This window comes from Barbatula barbatula (genome assembly GCF_947034865.1).
Source record: "Barbatula barbatula genome assembly, chromosome: 1".
Lineage (NCBI taxonomy): Eukaryota > Metazoa > Chordata > Actinopteri > Cypriniformes > Nemacheilidae > Barbatula > Barbatula barbatula.
In genome coordinates this window covers 33,481,788-33,503,561 of record NC_136766.1, presented here as the reverse complement: position 1 = coordinate 33,503,561, position 21,774 = coordinate 33,481,788, and the positions used below count along the sequence as shown (strand labels likewise).

The 21,774-nt window shown below is 40.1% G+C and overlaps 2 protein-coding genes across 5 annotated transcripts in view; both read left to right on the top strand.

The window, feature by feature from the left end:
• Nucleotides 1-2,668: 2,668 nt before the first annotated feature.
• LOC306901706 (stereocilin) lies at nt 2,669-20,383 on the top strand (the record flags this gene model as incomplete). Its single annotated transcript, XM_079469690.1, has 24 exons — nt 2,669-2,729; nt 2,834-3,938; nt 4,467-4,965; nt 5,048-5,935; nt 6,036-6,098; nt 6,215-6,340; nt 6,526-6,692; nt 6,777-6,963; nt 7,038-7,153; nt 7,226-7,358; nt 7,455-7,637; nt 10,393-10,475; nt 10,558-10,693; nt 10,811-11,007; nt 11,361-11,451; nt 11,527-11,686; nt 11,772-11,965; nt 12,022-12,177; nt 12,251-12,393; nt 12,482-12,630; nt 12,721-12,818; nt 13,789-13,936; nt 14,092-14,137; nt 20,287-20,383. The coding sequence occupies 24 exons, from the start codon at nt 2,669-2,671 to the stop codon at nt 20,381-20,383; spliced, it is 5,226 nt and encodes a 1,741-aa protein (XP_079325816.1).
• furina (furin (paired basic amino acid cleaving enzyme) a) overlaps nt 14,583-21,774 on the top strand; it is a 75,257-nt gene continuing 68,065 nt past the window's right edge. The window contains exons 1-2 of one of the 4 annotated variants that reach the window (XM_079459449.1): nt 14,583-14,973; nt 20,287-20,611. In XM_079459449.1, the coding sequence (XP_079315575.1) occupies nt 20,435-20,611 (177 nt within the window). In that variant the 5' untranslated portion in view covers nt 14,583-14,973; nt 20,287-20,434. Of the gene's footprint in view, nt 15,278-15,634; nt 16,065-16,973; nt 17,083-20,286; nt 20,612-21,774 lie in introns of those variants that run through there. The other 3 variants (XM_079459450.1, XM_079459448.1, XM_079459447.1) reach the window with 3 other exon arrangements.

Below are 21,774 nucleotides of genomic sequence, written 5' to 3'. Positions count from 1 at the left end.
AATTATTTTGGCCAGAAAAACATGTAAAAATCTGATGTGGCAGTACAGACCTTAATAAACAAAAAATGCTATACCATGTACCCTAAACAAATCTTATTCCAACTATTTTAACTCCTGGAAAAGTCAGACAGGGCCAAGCCCATTCACTAGCGCCACCAGCAGTTAAAAAATGCAATTTTCAACATTTGAACCTATTGATCTACAGAAGTTCTCCTCAGCCCTCAGCCCATGTCGTGCACTCATCACACTTATCGCATTCCGGCCTGTGAACCATTTGGTAATTTGTCATTAATCGTGACATCTTTTGAACTGTTTTTTGATATATCGGCATCAAATTTGACAAGCGTCACCAAATTACAGCTCCAAAGGTAACCTTGAACCTTTTTTGGAATTCCAGTACCTCAGAGATTACATATTTTTGTAGGCTAACCCAGAAGCGCCGCAATGGTACCCTCGACCGAAAGCCTATGCATTTTCCTTTTGGGAAAAAATGAGCTCTGTGGTTAACAAAGATTTATGATGTTTACACGTTTGGCTATCAAGATAACCTTTACAAATAAACACCAAATCCGAAATACAATCGGCAGAAGTATAAAGCTAACACAATGCTATAAACAGACTACACTTAAGGTCGCTCCAAGCAATGTCACCACCACCAAGCCTCTGTCAACTCTGTCAAACATTATAAAATATGAAAATAAAAACTATGTTCCCTGGCAAATAATTACCCCGTGAATGAATCCGCATCATTCAAAAATACGTCATCTCTGAGCCTCCCAATTGTCAAAGTATCAAACAGACATATATTTCAAGGCACTTCGGAGAAAGTGTTGCATTGTTAAAAACTAGCGGAAATTCTTGTGGTTCTCGATATCAACTCTTGTATGTCAAACTTGAGATGTTCCTCATTTGTAATGAGCTTAATGACAACGTTCTAATGTATAAAGGCAAATCAAACTGATTAATGACATGAGCTGGCGGACAATGGATCTATAACTCAGACTAATTGCTTGATAACAACCTTTTCATTGAGTAATTCTTCAAAATGACTCAAGTCTCGACTTATTAAGGATAATTCTAACCTCAAATAACCTTTTATTGATATGCAATACAGACAATCAAGTTTGATAGCACCCATAGAGTCTTTTAATCTTTGTGAATATTTACTCATTCAAAGTCATACATATCAAAAAACAAGCTCACTGCTGTGTGCGATTTGAGTTGGAGAGTAAAGTTCTCATTTAATATTCCTGCAGCCAACTGAGCTCCATGCTGCTGACTGACCGCCGCTCCCTCGGGTATCAATAATACAAGAGGAAGTTATTGTTCCGCTGCAGGCGACAGCAACACAGAATTAAAGGGCTTGTGGGGAGCCGGTAAGAGGCCTTTCACTCATCCCGCTTGGGTTTCAAGCGTGGCAGACAGGCCCGAGACAAGAGTGAGATGATTTCAAACATCAGTGAAGGGCCTGATTGTCTGCTGATGGTGGCTCAGGGATGCTTTGTTTTATGACAGCTGTAGGCGACCTGATGGCTGCCATAGAAGTAAAACAATACTCAAAAGGACACTATCTAGTGTTGAAGGGTAACTTCGTTTGTTTAAGTGTTGGCTTGGGGGAAAACTGCTCATGAGATGTGTCATAGTGAATTGAAAGTAATTGAAAAGGGATTATCAAATCAAACTTTGTGATTACTTTGAAGATTGACAGTAAACACAATGCTGGATATATTTTTGAAAGACTTCAAATTTTATAACACAGAACTCATCAACCGACTTAAAACATATTTGTTTCAACAAGATTTTAAATAAGATTAATATTTTTCACAGCTTGAAATTCAAACTTTCATGTTCATTATCTAGTGTATATCTGCAGCTGCCCTTTCAGCCTCAGTGATGTCCTACCTTTGTAACTACTTTAATGTTAATTACTATGAAATTACCTTGTGATACAAGAGTAAACCCTCTTAGAGATTCTTGGCCTTTCTCTTTTCTCATATTACATCACTGCCTCTGCCCTCTGACTCCAGCACAGTCAGCTGGCACATGATGGGACCATGTCGCTGAAACATGAAGCTGCTTTACTAGATACAATTGAATCTCAAAGACTGGGAGGAGGAACAGATCACAAAGTGACAAATGCAAAGAGAGAGAGAGAGAGAGAGAGAGAGAGAGAAAAAGAAAGACGGAGAGAGAGAGGGGAGATAGAAAGTAGAGGACAGTAATTGTGGAAATAGCATGGTACATTTTTGACACATTCAACCTATTTTCATTTTGCATGCATTTGGCAAGGATTAAATACAATCAATCGCTAGTAGGTAAGTATTCAAAGGATGTTTTTTTTTCTGTCTAATTTAAAGTAACCTGAAGGTGTCATACAAAACAAATAAGTGTAATTCTATAATGCAAATCTGTAGAATTCTGTAGAATGTTAACCAAACAGCCTGTCAGTTAATAACTTTGACTTAATGTGGTAAGCTTTTCTTTGTGAAAGTTTAGCCAAGTGACAGTGAATAGTCATTAAGGTTTAATGTGCACTGCACAGTGCGATACTTTACTCTCCGAGTGTCTCCGCCAGCTACTGAAGGAACGCTAATGCAGCCACCGTTTTAAAAAAGACAACAAAATGAGTTTGTCCTCGCTACCTTGAGCCTTTTCAATGGATCTTAGGATGGCAAAGGTGGGAATTGTTCTGAATTTGCTTTTACTGGGACAAGTGGCGATTAATGGAGGTAAGAAAAGAATTAGCTTTTCGTGTTGTCTTTTGGTACTATCAAAATGACTCAATTTGTTTACCAAATTTACCAAAATCTAATTAGTTTTTACCAATACTTAGGGAGTAAAAAAGAAGACCAGAAGGAAGCCATTTTTAAAGAACTGGTTGGGATATGGAGACAAGGTGGAGGCTGGAACCCTCACAAGACACAGCCACCTGTAGAAAGACAGCAAGATCAAAAGATTCATTCCATAGTGAGGAGCATACTGGGAGGTCTCAAGTCTCTAGGTTTCTTGCCAAGAAAATCTACGGGTCTACAATCTCTAAATAAAGCTTTTGACCGAAACAGGCTCTCAGGATTCCTTTATAATATCTCCATGTACTTGCAAGAGATGAGTGCAGAGTTTGACGATCGACCGCAACCTTTCAGCGATGACCAGTTTTGGGAGAACCTGCTCTACACTTTGCTTCAAACCGGACTGGAAACATCACTTGGATTTTGGGATGGCAAAACTCCTCCACGGCCCAGTTTCAAGCTTCAAGATCTGTTTCTGTCTCTCAGAGGCAGCCCACACTGGGATGGGCTCCTAGGGTTAATACAAAGCATTTTGACCCTAACAGAGCAGCAGCCGCAAAAACCCATTTTGACATTTGTTTCCCAGAACTGGAAGACCATCAGCGCCTTGCTTGAAACTGTTCTTCAAGCTTTGGTTAGCGGGACTTACAGCCAAGCTGTTGCAGGTCTACAGGGTTTCATCTGTGTCCTGAAAGGACGAAATGACTGTGCCATCAACCTGAGCTGGCTGCAGCAGCTCCTCAGCTTTATGGAAACCAGAAACTGGAAGCCTGTAGTCAGTCTACACCCTTTAAGTGTGGAAAACAGTCAAAGAGACGCAGCTCTCTCCACAGGACGTTTTAAGCCGTTCCTAGTGCCACCTGAGGTGCTACATAAGGAGCAACTCTTAATGAACCAAACGGACACTGATTCAGAGAGTCTTGCTTCTATGCAGGCATTGCTCCTGCAGGCTTTGTCAAGGTCAAATGCAGGAGAAAGGGCAGTACAGTTTGCAGAGCGTAATCCTGCCCTCTTGCAGGGTTTGGATAACCTCAGACGTGGACTCCTTCACACCGTTGGCCGCAGGGTGTATGGTAATCTGAGACGAAAAGTGTTGCATATGACCAAGGCACTGCTGGATGATGTGAGCACCATGGTGGGAGAACCACAGTACAGTCATCATGGAAGATGCTCAGTAGGCAAGTAAAGCTCAAATGTAGACACTAAAGTCTTTAACACTTATAACAGTTTACCTGTAAGATAGAATCATTTGATACTTGGTTGAGTTTTTTGCTGTATGATAGTAATGGCTCACTACTAAAATCACAATGGCCATGATAGTCATTAACCAGATCTTTGTTAAACTAAATACTATAGCCTGGATAATCTCCCCTTTCTTTGTTTATGTTGGTAACCATACACCCCTGGTATTATGTGCTCAGGTATGCTATTACATCAGGTTCAATTGTATAATACAGTGGCTGGCTCTTCATTTTCCTCAATTAACCATCTTCTATGATTATCTGTGATTTGTATGAACCATTCACCCTGAAATGTTCCAATCACTTTTGTTTCTTTGTAAAGGTGACCTCAGACAACTGATTTTGTGGTAAGCGTCATGAGAAACAGTAGATCTTTCTAAACTCATTTATGTGTAAAATTCTTTAAAATCAATTGAATCCCTCCTTTTTGATACAGGGGAATCAGACATAACTTGACATGGAACGCTCAAGCAATGGGTTTCCGCTCGGAGGGTTTACCCAGCAGGCCATCTTTCATGTCCTGCCCTTCTTTAGAAGAGATAAAAAAGACTTCCAGGCAACAACGACTATCATCTAGAAGTTCTAGACAACACTACCACTGGCTGAATGTCTATGAGCATGGTGACCTGGACCTTTCACCTTCTGATGAAATTCTAGAAGCTGCTTGCAATGACTCTATCCCTGGTCTCACAGGGGTTTCAAATTTTACAGTCTTTCTGTACTGTAATCTTTTCGAGGGAAATGACGGCTCACGGGACCCTGAAGTCAGCCATTTAGGGATAGACCTCCATGCAACCTGCTCTGACGCAGCTTGGTACCTCTCTGCCGCGGAACAGGATTTTTTATGGGTTCATGTTTGCAGCGAATTCTTTGCACGCGAGTTTAACAAAACAGTGTGTGCCAACTCTACATTTTGGTTACAACATGCTCATCAGGTAATGTGAACTATTTTGATCATAATTCCACAAAAAATCCTACAGTTTTTAATATTAATGTCTCTACTGTGTGTTTACTCAGGTAGAAGCTGTTAGGGATTACCAGTTCATCAACCACACAATCATCGATGACCTCTGTCTTCAGCTCTCCACAGATGTTTTTGGGGGATCTCATCCAGATGCCACCAAGAACTGTTTAGCACTGCTGAGCAGCAAAACTCTCACTGCTCAGGATTTCAGAAAATGTTTTCTGCCCAATAATACAGCCCTTATTGCCTCTCTGTGTGGTAACGAGTCACTGCAAGTACCCCAAGATGGGAGCTGGGCAGCGGAGTACTGCTCTAAAGTCAACCCCATTCACTCCTACGGTGGGTCCAAAGACAGACTCTGTGACTACTCAAACTGGAAGATAGAACATTTTATTAACTCCTCCACCTTTGAGCTTTGCAGTACTACAGAAGGTCTGAAAGATTATATTTGCAAAAATAACACACTGTACCTCATGCTGGTCCTACAGCAGCCATCTTTATTAGAATACTGTCTGAACTCTGAAGATAAACAGGACAGCAAATGTGTCCTCCAACAACTGTTTGACATGCTTCCAGCCCCATATGACTTTGACACCTCTCAACTTTGTGTCAACCCCTTGCCGATTCTACAGGAAGCCATTCATCAGCTCACTCTATGTGAAGGAGTAGTGGATGAACGCACAGGCTGGTTAGCTACAGTGAGCTATGTGCTGCAAGTTTTAGACTATGTGATGGGACTCTCTGGAGGTTTGGAGGATGGAGAAAAGGAGGCGCGTCAAGGCCTAGGCCAGGCTATTCTTCTGTCTAGCCTCCAGGACAATGCTTCCTTCTGGGCAACTCTACGGCCAGATGGATCCATGAGTGTTCTTCACACTGTTGGCATCTTCCTCAAGAGGGAGCAAAACTCTTCCCTTAAAGAAGATCTTTTAAGCTGTTTCAGTGTATGTTAAGCATTGCTAAGGTTTCATCTTATTACTCTAATAATTCATCTCAGTTATAAAGTTTGATGCATTCAGTTTCAAAGGCTTTTCTCCCAAGCAGCCTGTCCTGTGGGACCTGATTCAGAGGGAAGGCAATTCTTCTGCTTTACGGTTTTTAATGCAGGTATAACTCTCGCTCTCTGAACATATTTTAACGCTTTAGCTAAACACAGGGGCCTCCAAATTGTACTATTGGTTTGTGAGTACATGTAATGCATTGATTGCTATTCTTTTGATAAGGAGTACCTACAGATGCCCAGGGATAGTATTCGCAGTGTCGTACTGTCAGCAGAAAAAGATGCCGTGAAACGATTCCTTTCCCATATTCATCAGAGTTGGGATCAGATTCAAGTGGAAACCATCCAGGTAAACAAAAAAAATTCAAGGTGATGTTGCTCCATAATGCAACATAAAGTGGCCACCACTTAATAGTACACAGACATGTAACTAACTATGGTTGAGTTGGGTATTGCTTACTTTTGATCAGTTTTGATTTGGCTTATTGATTCAGATTCCCAACCTTACAAATAACTGACTGGTTTCATTCATAGGTCTCTCCAAAGGAACAAGAAGCCATGGAGACCATGACAGCTGCTTTCATTCACAAGTTTCCACGTGTCACACCCGAACTCTTTATTGACCTCTCCCAGTTCATACCATACATGTCCGTCTCTGACATTATGGCATTTCCTGGATCTCTTATGGTCAATGAAAGTGTGTAAGTGGATAAAACTGAAGCATACTATGCATGATATGATTTAACCCTCTGATCAGTATGGCCAACGGCCTCCTTTTCTTCCAGACTGATGGCCATTAGTGATCACAGCTCGGAGATGAAGTCCCCACAGAAACAGGCCTTTGTTAACCGACTGTTGCAGTCCAATGTAGCCGGAGATGTCCCTTCGTGGCCTCCATACTTCCTCAGTTCTATTATGCCTCTGCTTCCACATCTCCCAATCAGTCACTTTCAGCAGCTTACATCTCAGCAAGTAAGTAATTCCTCAGTCAGAGTCGCACTTTTCAGATTTTTCACTTCAATCCCTAAAAGCAATGTTCCCCACAGCTCACCCCCTTAATAGAGATGCTGGGAAACAGCAGCCTCGATGCCACAAGGGGGCGCCATGTTCTACGTACTGTTTTCAACAAGGGAAAGAATCTTACAAGTGACACTGTATTAAGGTAGGAAGTTTAGCCTCATTTGACAATTTGGAATAACAAATGCATACGATGATACCATGTTTCTCACAACAGGTTAGGAGTTCTCAAATGTTACCTGAATTCAGAGGATCTACGGCAGTTATTGTCCTCACTAACTCTTTCATCCACCCTGTGGCAGCAGCTGGCACAATGCGTATCAGAGGGACACATTAGTGGGAGTGGCAGGGTGAGCATATATTTTCTTAATATATGACTATATTTAAAGCACACATTTAGTTATAACGTGCCATGTTCTATTCTTAAAAACGTTTTATTTGTTCAGCTGTCACATTGGCTTGGAATGGCTCTAAAATCTTTAAATAGCAGTGTGTTATCTGCTTCGGAACTGGCCTCATTACATGGGATTCTGCCACAATTGGGGGCTTCATTCTTGGAGACACTGTCCTCAGTCGAGTTATTGAATCTTGTAACTTTGCGCGGTGTGCCCACTTTTCCACCTGCACAGGTAAGCACAGTAGAATGACAAATGGTGGGTGTTAGTATATTTTTGACTTTATACATTTCAACCCTTTCCATTACTTTCAATGTAGGCATTCCAGATACTAAACAAAATAGCCGAGGAAACAAACGTAAGTATATGTTAAGCCAATCTACAGTTAATTGAATCAAATCATGATACAGTACATACCCTAAGTAAGTCTTATATTCATGGCATCAATCTTGTTTAGCTTAGTGTAAACACACTCTGCAGATTGAAGCCATTGTTTTCAGGTCTGGGGCCTTCTGTCTTGAAAAAGCTAGTTTTATCCGAGTCTACTGAAACAGCCGATTGTCACTGTTGGTCTCAAATACTATCTGACCTGCAGCCTGTTCATCGGTCAATGGTCCTTTTAGCACTCCAACAGGTGTGTGCTCCCAAACTGTGTACGAAATAGAGATGCGCGGATGAGCGAAAATGCCGCATCTGCTACTCCCTTCAGACTTTGAATATCGCTGTTTCTGTCACTGCAACATGCAACACACACGAATAACGGCTGGATAACGGTAAATTGTCAAGCCCTCACATTCGTTGCATATTACAGACCCAGCATTTGATTCATCCTTGTTAACCACTTTGCTAAAACGCCACACGGCACTTTTCTTTCATTTCTTCCTTTTGTTTTGAATTCTCCCTTTTAAATTTTCCCTTGGATCTGTGTCTCTTCCATTGCTGCTTTAAGAAAAGGACCCCCTCTACCGCCGCCACGCGTGTATTTCTTTTAAATGAGTGCAAATTAGCATCTGCCTTATAAAAATGCATTTAAAACACATTTTTATTTTAGAGAAATGTAGTTTATATTTCTATAATTAATGACTGATCTCATCGACCCGCAAATAATCAAAATTTATTTTTTTATTACCCGACCCAACCCTGTAATCGCCATCCGCGCATCACTAGTACAAAATAATTTGAAGATGAACCAGATTTTGTCATTTTTATTACAATATGTGCATTTGCATAAGACATACTGTCTGTTTGCAGGTTCTGGAACACACATCTGCAAACGTAACACAGCGATTACATTGTCTTCTACCTTTTGTCTCCTTGAGGAAATTAATGTCAGATCTAGATGGAGAGACAGTTCTTCATCACATATCTCTGTTTAAGTATATGCCCTGGTCTCATCGACAGGTAGCCTATACATCTAACATTTTATGTCTATCTCTAAATGTTTGTATACTTGCTTTTATGCTTGCCCACAAGCTGTCATTGTAAGATATTAGTATTCAAATGTATAGAAACAGACTATTTATTTCCCCCCAAATGCAAACATTTGTTTGAAATAACCACACAAGCATTTTAACACACAGAGGAAGCAGTGTACATTACATTACATTACATTCAGTGCACTGTACTCGGCTGGTCTCGAGTTCTTTGGCAGATTAGCTGTTATGCGTCAAAGGACCCTTTCAGTAGTTTAATAATCTGAGCCCCTCTACTGTCATCAAGCAAATTGATCTTATTGTGGTACAATAGCACTCACCAGGGAATATAAATTAATAATCGCCCACATTAAAGAGACTTTGTCTCAGCCAAAGTGTATCAGATACAACCTTCCTGGGCTATCCAGTTTCTCAGACTTGCTTGTTGTATTTGACACAACAGGCTCAAATGCTGTTCAAGATGATTCATCGGACCGTGAACATCACAAGAGAATCAATACTGTAAGTGATATCAAGCATTAGCATACTTCTAGATCATGGGTCTCAAACTCAGTTCCTGGAGGGCCACAGCTCTGCACAGTTTAGCTCCAACCAGCTCTGAACCACACCTGCTTGGAAGTTTCTTGTAATCCTGAAGATGTTGATTAGCAGAATCAGGTGTGTTTGATTAGGGTTGGAGCTAAACTGTGCAGAGCTGTGGCCCTCCAGGAACTGAGTTTGAGACCCATGTTCTAGATTGTCACTCTTGATTATATCGAATGCCTGAAAGGACCAGCTTTCGATGTGATGCTGGTCCCCAGTATAGAATTCTTATACTGCAATGTCATTACAAACCTGTGTGAGTTTAACTTTTGCAGAACTCAAAATATTTTGGCCCCTATTGATGTCCACTGTATGGATTCAAAACCACAGAGACATTTCTCAAAATTTCTTAGATTCCACAAAAGAGACAATCATACAGGTTTTGAAAGAGATGGTGATCTATAAATTATGACTATATATTTATGACGTTCTATCCCTTAATCCAGAATAAGTTTTGTGGTCAGTCAGCCTCACCAGCTAAGTGTGAGGTTTTATGATTAACACTTCCATCGTTTCTAAATGTAATAACAAATGCACAATGTTTCTCTCTCAATGAAGAGATTTAGGTCATATTGCAGGCGGGATGACCTGTGAATGGCTAAGGCTTTGGGTCACTGACTCAGGCTTCACTGAATTATTGCAGTTTATCACTAAATTGCCAGGAGGACTCAGACCTGCTTTGGTAGGAATACCACAAACTGTGGTATCACTTTGTTCAGTATATACACATCACACCTAAAAGCACTTACTGTCCAAATACAAATTGCAGCGATTTCTATACTTTGATTAACCAACGTGCAGTAATATAACCGTAGAGTCACATTTTCTCATGGCACTTTAAATAATGTGTTTTACTAACAGTGAATTTCATTATGTTATTCAACGCATCACTTATCTTGGCAGGGAAAGTAATATTGCTATCACACATGCAACCAAAACGGAAAATTACCAACATTTATTATGTGTTTCAACAGAGGATGTGTATTGTGATGGAGCTACGGAAACGGCCAGACATAGACCTTAACAACTTGGAACCCAGATTTGTTGCAAACCTACCGTAAGATCGCTTACTGCTTACAAAGATCACTGACACACGTTTCTTCACTTGTAGGGTCTTATTGCTGTGTTTTGTCTCACAGGGTGACCATGATGGAGCACCTGTCTAATTCCTCACTCATAAGAGTACTGGACTACTTTCGTCAACACTTTATTTACTTTTTGCAGCTACCGCGACACAAGCAGGCCGCCTTCGCTTACAAAGCTATGGATATACTTGTAAGTGAAAATTTCCTGCTCACATTCCACAATTGTCTGTAGTGCAACATGAATAATAATATAAACTCTAATCAACATTTGTTGTTTTTTTGCGATTATTCCCATCTTGATTGATAGGGCATCTCTGAAGATGGCCTCACTGGGGTCTCCATGGACATGCTTGGTCCTCTTCTGCCCTTTCTGGACAGGGCTGTGTTAGCTGACATTGATAGAGAGGCTCTGAAACCTCGACTGGAGGAGCTGAAACAATATTGCCTGCCCTCTGACTCATTCAGACAAATATCAGCTTTGCTTACAGAGAGGAGCATGCTGGGGTAAAACAAAGTAGTTACATTTTCAATTTGTACAACCTTGTCCTTCCTTGTATGTACTTGATAAGGTTGGACGACTACTCTATCACAGTCTCGCTTGAATCTGCCAAATGCTTATCTAGTTGTGGGCTATGTATCATTGTGGAAGCAAGGTCTTGAATCTGGAATACTAGTTTCATCAGAGCTGTGATCCAAGCTGAATAGACCGGTGTGAATCTCCATGCCGGATCGAGGTGCTTGGTACTGGTCTAGCTTGTACACCAACTGTTAATAGCTGATGAAGTTGACCAAAGAACTCATGTTGCATAAGTCTGGTGGGGACCTGGTTAAAAACAGGAAAATGTATTTGTTTGCAGGGACCCAAAAACATGGACAGTTGGGGACGTTGAGCATGTGGGTAGACTTGTGTTCACCCTTTCACCTCAGCAGATAAAATCTCTACAACTGGTAAGGCAGACACAGGCATTTTCTTGCAGCTAAAGATTGGTACATGGTACGGTAACTTGTACATTTACTTTCAAGGGTGATTTACGAAAAGCCACAGTTGAGCAGGTCCTGATGAGCCAGTGGCTTTGGAAAGAAAGCGAAGTGGGTAAAGCCTGCTTGGATTTGAAAGGACTACGTGACAAGATCAACAGCCTCATTCACAAGATTATTAGAGGTCAATGGTGGATGAGAAGAGGTGAGACGTTAACTGTATTTACTTGCACAATCCATCCAATATCATGACCTCTTTGGAAGATAAATTGTAAGTATTTGTTCATTAGGACCCATTCCAAGCTGTGCAGATATTAAAGGAACATTCCCCTCGGCATGGAGGTCTTATCAGCTGAACCGAATGAAGAGGAAGGAGGTGAAGGAGTGTGTTGAATTCATGGGTCAGGACGGCACTCTTGATGCAGAGCAACGTGAAGCACTTTGGATGGAACTCAGACCAGTTGAGACAATTGTGGTCATGTCAGTAATATGAATGAATGATTCTTGAGTCACTCTTATATAACAAGCATTACCTTTTAGGTTTATAAGCCAGTGAGGCTTCTCAAACCAGAACGGGTGTTGGAACTGGGCTGTATAGTGACTGAAATGGGTGAACGAGAGCTACAGGCTGTTGACTTGTCTAATCTGGCTGTGGTAGCTAATCTTGGCAGTCTCAAAGGATGGAACGCTAAGAAAGTGCGTTTTCAAGTTGTCTTAAAAGTATCCGGAGAGCATGGCCAAAGAGATAATCATAGTAGTTTTTTTACAGATGAGAGCAGCTGTTCTTGGCATAATGAAACGACTTAAACGGAAACCTGAAGAACTTGGTGTGGTGGAGCTTGTTTCCTTCGGACATCTGCTTTGCGGCTTGACCTCTTCAGAAATTTCCCGTCTAGACCCGTTCAACCTAAGGTAGGAAATAGATCAATTTACACAGGTAAAAGCAATGAAATTCCCAACAAAAACATTGAAAGCATTGTGCTGTATGTGTGTCCATTAGTGTGGCTGCTTTGTTTCTGAGGGAGACAGCACTGCCTTGTTCGGAGCAGCAGACCGAAACGCTGACAGCACGCCTGTCCAATCGTCTGGGCTTCGGTCCAGTCAGCAGCTGGGGCTCTGAGGTCTTTACTGAGATTGGGACTTTGGCAGGTACTGAGTAGGGGTACATTGCAATGATTTTACTGGACAATACTGACTCGCCACACGCAAGCTCATAATAAGACAACTGACTGTTTTCAGCTGGGCTAGACGATATGATAATGTCTGCACTCGTCAAAGAGCAAATAGAAGGATTGACATCAGCTGCAATAGCTCTGATTCCTCCAAGAAAGTTGGCCGTGAGTAACAGATATTCAAAAATTTTCTTCATAAAAATCTGAGCCCGTATTCACAAAACATTTTATTTCAACAACAAAAACTCTCCTAAACAGCTGTAAAAGTTTTAAGTTAAGACTTTCCGATGAAACCCCAATCAGAACACTGCTGAGAGCAACTTTTACTAAAGAACGTGAAGAAAACTTGAGCTATGGGTGATGCCAGCAAACTTACTCACTATGACCACACTGATTGGCGGATAGAGGATGGGTCTCTGTCAGTCATTTAATCATAGACAGATTACAGAATGAGGTCTCATGCTGACATTTTTAAATTAAGATCTTAAAATAAAAATGTAGTCATATTCAAATAAAATATTTGTATATATAATTATTGCCTTATTCAGATTAAGAATATAAAATATACACTAAATGACTAATTCAACAAGTGAAGTGTTCATTTACAAAAACAGATAACATTCCAATTAATATTAATCATTTTAATGTTTTTTTTATTAAGTAATACAGCTAACAAATACAATAATACACAATAAACAGTATGGTTTTTGAATTATTTAAAAAAATAAGTTATCTTTAGCAAATAAACTATATGTTCATATAAAGTATATTTTCAGCTAATTGTAAGCATTTTGCCCGTCTCATAAACAGTTAGCAGATATTAGTCTTTATGGTTAAGCTCATTGTCATAAAATCTTTCTAAAATGTTTACAATTCAAGGTAGACTGCCAGTGTTACAGCCATTTTAGGATTGTTGTGAGTTGATCTTAGTGACTACAATTAGGACAGACACGGCCATTATTTTTTAAGAGTTCCTCCTAAATCAGCAAGTTAGGAGCTATTTTAGCCTCAAGATGCTTTGTGAATACGGGCCCTGATGGTATAGTAATAAGGTTTGAGGAGCCAGAAATATTTGGATTCCTCCGGACGTCTTTCCTATGATAGCTCAAAGGTTTTGACCTACATTTCTTGCTAGGTGGTATTCGGTGCAACGCAGCTGTCTTGGCTGAGCCCCGAACAAGCGTGGGCAGTGACAGAAGAGCAGTGGGTAGAACTAGACAGCGAGCGGAGACAAGCGCTCGGCATGGCACAATATGAAGGGGAACTCATGTTTGAGCACAGAGGTATGCAATACAGCACAAATCCCCAGCTTTTATTGTGCTTATTTGTATCCCAGTTACAATTAAATATGCTAAAGTAGCTGAAAGGAAAACATTTCTATCTTTTGAATTGTTTTTTGACATACGTCACCGTGAAACTAATACATTTGTCTCCACAGGCAGGAATCAGGCTCCATCACTGCATTGTGCTGACAGCTTCACAGAGTGCTTATTGTTTTTCGTCTGTGCATTGTGGAATTTGTTATACAGATTATAAAAAATGGTTTATTCATTCCTCTTTGTTGAATTATTACATTTTTAATTAAACGTCACATCAAACACAAAATGGCGTGAAAGTTGAATGTCATGAGCGCATGGAAGTTTTACATGATTTAACTCGCAATAAACACTTCCGTATTGAACCAGTCACACTGTGCAATGGCTGGATGTGCATGTTCACACAGAGACTTTGAAACATTCTATGCTGGTAAGAGATCTCGAACAGATGCACATTTTTTAAGATCCACTAATGTTTTATGACATTAGTTTTAAGAACAAAGTTATGGAGAGAGATGATCCCTCAGACACTTAAACTAGCTAGATGAAACATTGTTCTGTAGACCGGGTTTGTATAAAACAAATCTAAAATGGCACAGTTCATACGTTAATTACAGACAGGAAGGCCCAAAGCCTGCTTTCCTTCCATGCTAATGCATTTATAATGCCATAGGGCCTAGAGCAAGATTCAATCTGTGCGTCTTCATAACGAGCGCTCCTTTCTTTGAAATGCCTTATAAGCAGACCTGACAAATAAAACGTGCAGTAGTCTGACCTTTGGGAATTAAGCCAACGATGCCTGAATATTACAATAATGATGGAAAATAATGAAATACACACTTTGAAACATGACCCCGGCTGGCGTGACCGTAATGAGTCCGGGCTTCGGGAGCTTCATTAGCTGGATCATTAAGCCAGCTGTGGGTAACTGACGAACGCAGGAGAGAAGCGTTTACTAGCCTCATTTGCATCTCGATTTGAGAGTTCGCCGTCCTCGAAAAGTGGTGAGACTGCCGTTTTTAAATAAGAAAACAAACACGTCTAATTCACCAAGAAACAATCAACGTTAAAAACAGCATCGTGATTACGTTTGCGATCTAAATTGATGACCAGATTCGTACGCACGTGCAACTACGTACTGCGCATGTGCATTAGACGGCGGTAAAAGTCTGGACAATTTCACAGCCTTGTTTATTCGCGTATATATCTTGGGTGGAATAAAAAGTTTAACCGTAATTAAACATTCACGTCCTGTGCTTTTACGTGCAAAGCATTACAGCGACGAATCGTATGTTAAAAAAGGCCCATGTGAGTATGTTTCAATTAGAAATAATAGAAATGTCATTTAAGTGTAGATATTTTACCGACGTGACTTGTACGTGGCAGAAAATGCTTTAATTTGAACAAAAAAAGCAGCCCGAACTCTGTGTAAGTCGCTTTGGATAAAAGCGTCTGGTAAATGACTAAACGTAAGATATTTTCAAATAAAAAGCGACTGTTTGTATTGTTTTGACGGTTCAATGTTTATTTTGACATCTATTTACTTTATCTAAAAAACACAAATTACCCAGAACGTAAACTGCGCGTGCATCCAGAAGATGGCGCGAGAAAACCGAACACGGCGTCCTTTGCTTAAGTGGGCGCGTCTTGACGTCGCTTCTCATTGCGTGCTCTGACGTATTTCCTGAGGAGCAGTGCGTACACCACGTCTCCCGTCCAGCGCTCGGAGCGAGATATTTTACGCTCTGTTTATTGACGTCGTTTTTAAACGTTCAAACATGCGTTCGTAACTATGTCGGTGCCTCCGTCCAAAAGCGGCTCAGACGAACCGGGTCTCGGTGACGCCGCAGCGTCGCTTTACGTGACACGGCGCGAGCAAACCCATCGCAAAGTTTCCCTGTTGTACGGTAGATGAGAGCGTGAGGACTTTATAAGTCTCGTCTACACGGTCGGAGTCACGACAGTTCGGCGTGTCTTTCGTCTTTAAAACACTACTTTATCTGCGCCCCGAGTTTACTTTTGCTCGTTGGATTAATCCGGGAAAGCGCTGAGGCGGAGGAGTTCACGCCGTTTAGTGGAAACCGATGCTGTTGAGGTAACGTCAAGACGTTCATTTGCCTCAGTTTGAATTAAATGCGTTGTTTACGTGCGTCAGTGGGGTTTGTTATTGTTTGTGGAAGAGTAAGTTGTCAGTTCGCGTTAGTCGTGAACCGCAAAGTTTGTATTTTATCTGCGGCAAAGAAGTTTCTTACGCAAGCGGTGTCCACACATTGCAATAAAAAGCAAGCAGAGATTGTGCATCGCTCGAAAAACACGTTAGTTTGGTTGTAGATTTCAACTGTTAAATTGATGTATGGTATGTTGAATTTGAAATACACCCGTGATCAGTCTGAAAAAGCAAACGTGAAAGAGTACATCCAAAAATCAAATGGGACAAGTTAATTGAAAGTAATGATGAACAAAATATAGTCAATGTTGGATATCTAGATCACATTTGTTTTTTTGTCATGGAATGGCGTTGACATCTATACACTATATGTGTGCAGAAATACCAACGCCAGTTATTATTGAGCTGGAATTCATATATCTGGTTATTTTTGTGAAAAGGAAATTCAACACTAATAGTCCCACAAATGAACCATTTACAAATAAAGTGGCATTCATAATCCGTTACACGAATAATCGATGGACAAATTATAATCCATAATCAGCGTCTGGTCTCTTAAATTAAATCGCCACGTTCTTCTATTTCTCATTCATCGTGTTTCAGTCATTCCAGTGTTAGGCTATGACTTTGTCTCTTGCTCCGGAAAAGAGAATTTGCTTCTGTGTTTTGAAATGAAAATGGTTCGCATGCCTGTTCGAATTTGTGTTTCCCACAGCAGTGGCTGAAACAGTCGAATCCAAATGCCCCACAGGTTGTGTCTTGTCTCGAATGCCTCCAGACCTTTACGCAGGCTTTCTTTCCCTGTGAAGTGTTAACCATAGTGATGTCATGAATGTGGGTGTACTTTGAAATCAGGGTTGGCACGGCTTTAAATGTCTGTCAGGAAAGTTACGCACTTCTCGCTTAGAACCGACCTAGGCAGGGCTAGAGACGCGCTCGGGCTCAAGTGAGTATTTTATGTTTGGTTTTTTTAGTCTCTTGTCTTGATAAAGATAGTTAGTACAGACATTAGAACACAACCGACGAACTGTAGAGAGATAATCCGTGTGTAGTTGGTTTTGCTTTCAGCAAAAATCTGTTTAGACTCAAGAACTTTACTCGTTGACGGTAAAGTTCATAACTTTACGATAGTCTGTCAGTATAAGATTGTTTTTTTGTGTAGTTTTTTCTGTGTTTTTCAAAGATTACAGATTTTGAGACTGATATGATTTTTCTAGATTGGAAAATAGTTTGTTTGTTTCCTCATTTCATTGTGTAATTCACATTCTCATTGCACATGTAATTTGTCTGATTTTGTGGTGTTTTTTGGCTTGATCAATGTTCATGCTTGCACTTTAGACGTGTAAAATGCTGGTTAATGCATATTGTATGATTTCATTTTAACATTTAGGAAATAGGCTGATTAAAACCTTTACTACAGATTGCCACGCAAGTGCCTAGATGTATTTTCACAGCATATCGAGGCAATTTATGTGTCTTGTTAAATGTGAAAGGACATTTATGTTTCAGAATATATATTTAGTTTACTTCCCTTATGGTAAAAACAAAACTGTAGTAGAACAGGTCTGGATTGCAATGACTTACAGAGCCGACTGCATTCTTTACATTGTTATGATGATAATTACATTGTGTGTGTCTCAAAGAGCGAGTTAAGAGGGACATGTCATTTGAAGCCAAAGTTCATGAGTCCCACATTGTCACGTAGAATAAAAGGTCTGTCCTGAATGAAATGGCAGCGGTTGATTTTGGCCTTTTCTTATCAGATCATGAGTTGTCATTTGCGTTTTATATTGCTTCTGTTGTCTACATGAAAAAAGGTAACCATTAGGGGTGTGGACAGGTCGGCTGGGTTCAGTATGCAGGGCTCCAGGCTGAAACTAAATGGTCGTATTTTGCGACCAGTTTTTGAGACCGTGCAAATTTTAGCGCATGTGCAACCGGCCACTTTGGATTTTTTCCAGTTGTTAAATCTAATGCGAAAAGAAGAGCCTATGTGTGTGAGAAGGGTCGAGTACGGAGCTGGGTGACTGATGTTTCTCGCTGTCGTCACGTCGGTCACAGCTCGGCTCCTCATTGACAAGTTTACAGACACAACGTGAGCGCATTACTACGATTCGCTGTTTGCTGTGATGGATTTTTTCAGCCTAACACCTTGTCTACACCGGACGCGACATGACAACCTGCTTGTTCTTAATGGGTTTGTAACGTTGCACATCCTGTGTGGATAACATTTTAATTTAAAATGGTTTCTAATGCGTTTCTAATGTCTTTTGTCGTGCCGCTCCGGTCGCGTCCGGTGTAGACACAGTGTAAGGATGAACGATTTGATACTTGAGAACGACAGGCGAGAGCTCTTGTGAAGTTTTCTTTACATTGTGTTGTGTACATGATGAAAGTGTCCTTAATACACAATATTATAAGAACGTATTAAGACGAACCATTCGTTTAGCTTTAACAATATAAACATTAAAACGTATAAGTTTTCATACAAAATGACATACACGTTTTCTGTGTGTTCAAATGAATTTAGTACTAATTTGGTCTGGTCTATCCAGAGTTTAAACAGTCTCTTTACTTAGCCCTTAAAGCTTCTCTGTAAGCGCTACCAAACCACTATCACCTGCAGATAAATGCATAGACGGGTATCATTTTAAAACTATTTTTACACATTTCTGTACAAAAAACGAATGTAAACTCATTTAAAACTGTTTCACATGATTGTGTAAATTTGACATTACTCAATACCATGTACATGCAGAACCTGCAGAATTTTGTGCTAATATTGGTAAAATCTGCAGATTCAGTCTTTCACTGGTATTGTCAAATGTCATATGAAAATAAAACTGCACATTGATAATAAATAGACTCCACTCACAGAAATTACAAAGTATTTGTCAGTAAAACAGATATTTTGGGGAAACATTTAAATACTTTCATTGCAGAGTGATTTAAGGCGTTCCCCTAAATTTTCTGCTTGCGCTCCTAAAAAAATGATAGTCAGGGGCTACAGTGCTCCTAGTAAACAAAGTCGCTATGTATTCCTCCGCCTAACGTACTTCGAACCATCAGACAGTTCTGTTGACACTACCCTATATTCGCAGCAGACACAAACGGAGTTGGAAAGAGCTTTGAAGTTTAAAGTGTGTGTGATGAAATGAGTCAGATAATGCTGTCAATTCTTATTAATGAATTTAGATTTGAGCCAAATCGCCCATCCAATCGAAAAACATTCGGCTGCTTTATGCCCTAATGCACAGGCTTAGCTTTAGTGCATGTCGAGCCTAAAGTCAACATGAATCTTGCGTTTAGTGTTTGTTTAGTCACAAGAGAGGAAAGTTGATTTTGCTGTAAAAATAAAGCAGTCGGTTGTGGAAGTTGATGCAAGTTTTCTGTGAAAGAATATGTCTGCTGTCCTTCCTTTAATATTCGCTTTGCTGGTGTCTTATCGGGAAGGATGATGACTTGCTTCCTGCGCTTCAATAGTCTTGTGACGTTTTTTTTCCACAACCTTCAGACAGTAAAACCTTGTGATATAGCTGCTGACTTGTATTAAAAGCTTGAAATGAGTTTGTTAGTAGCATTTGGTTCCAGATGATACTCATCCAGTGTTACAGTGTTAATGTGTGAATGAAAAAACAACAGTATTTAGAGTAACTGTTACGTTGTCCTTAAAATGACATTTCAGGCAGTGTAATGGTGCTGTGTGTGAATGTAATCAGTCTGCCAAGTTGTAAAGCCGAACATGAATGAGATAAGAAGTTATTGGCTTGGGAAAAAAGGAGTCGACTATGAATCATGCAAAGGAGTCGTCTGTCGTTATAATTTCAGTCCCGGTCGGATTTGCATCCCTCCGTGCAGCACGAGTTGCGCAGTTTGTCATTTAACACAAAACGTGTCTTTCCGTGCAGCGCAAAGTGGGCAGTTTCAAACGTCTCTCTCCTTGCATGCGTCTTTCCGCATGCGTGGGGCACAAGTTGCACAGATTCTATGTCTGACATGTTTTGCATGCATCTCTTAAATGCCCTGCATTTAACAACCACCAGCAGAACGAAACATTGCCTTTTTTTGTTGGTCTGTGATTCATTTCCTTAGTTATACTATTAAACCGTGACCTCAAATGATTCACTCTGCAATCTCTTTCTCTCCCCAGGTGCTTCCTGAACCATTCCAAATCCAGCTCTCATCCTGAGATCTCTCTATACATGTGCCCTGAGAAGCGCAGGTATCGCAGTGGGTCGCTGTGCTGACGGAATTGGTGACATTAACAGCTCCTGCCTTGGTTATTTCCATCATCTCTGATGGATCTCCGGCTCGCCTTATTGACGCTCGGCACACTACTGATTCTCGTGACCTCTGGGCCGCGACTATCCGTTGGACAGAAAGTTTTCACGAACACATGGGCTGTCCACATCGCAGGGGGAGAGCAGGAAGCTGACCGGATTGCAAAGACACATGGCTTTGTAAACCAGGGGAATGTGAGTACAGCGTTTAGTCTTGTCATATTTGTGTGTTAGGACGTATTGTTGGTGTTCCGGGAATTTTTTTTACGGAAGGTAAGTTCCTCTGTGAATGTCAGACAACCATCCCGGTCGTATTTCATCCCAAAGAGGGCTTTCCATATAACATTGTTTAAAAAACGATAATATATTGTAATTAAATAATAGAGAATTTTTCAAACTTTATTCTGAAAATCTTTAAAAAAGTGTAATGTATTTGGAGAACATAATACTGAATTGTGCTTAAAAATGCATAATTTATTTTATACTCTCTTTAAAGAAAGGTTCTATATAGAACAGAAAAAGGTTCTACCAGGCGTTTCATATATGGAATCTCTTAAAGGTTCCATAGAGGGTTTTTTAAGGGTTCAATAGATAGAACTCTATAGGGTTCTTTGCAGACTGGGAAAAGGTTCTATTATCGAACCTTTAAAGGTAAATCTTTATGGATTTCATTTGGATTTTTCCTTTATTGAAAATGTGATTAAAATATGTATTATTGTCTTAAGTAACCACAGTAGAATTATTTTTAGAATAGAACAGTTTGATTATGAAATATTTTAAACATGTACTGTAAACATGACTCGAGTATCACCCATAAATGATGAAAGTAATAGAAATACTTCACCCTGCCTATGCAAAAGTAAGATATGAAGTGTTACCCATATTATTACATTATGCCCTTATGTTTGTTACATGTTAAATAATAAAATAGTATGATAATGCAGTATACTGAATGCAAACATTACTTTGTGTTGTTAAATAAGTTATGCTTGATTGCAATGTAAAACCAACCAATGTAAAAGCCAATTACTTTTATTGCGGAATCCTTCAAATGCATGAAGCAAAGAACCCTCTGTGCCAAAAAGGTTGTCTCTCCTTAAATAGAACCTTTTTGGATACTGCTGAAACTTTTAGGCATAAAAGGTTATTTGAAACGGAGTTAAGAAACCCATTGGTTATAGAACCCCAAAGAATCATTTTTTCTAAGAGTGTAAATAAATGAGATTTTCTAGTAATAATAAGACATGTCCTTGACAGACTACCCCCATTTGAGTAAAATTATTCCGATCTGACTGACCCAGAACAGGTTTTACATTGTCAACAATGTTTATGCACCAATTCTTTCCTAATGCATTCTA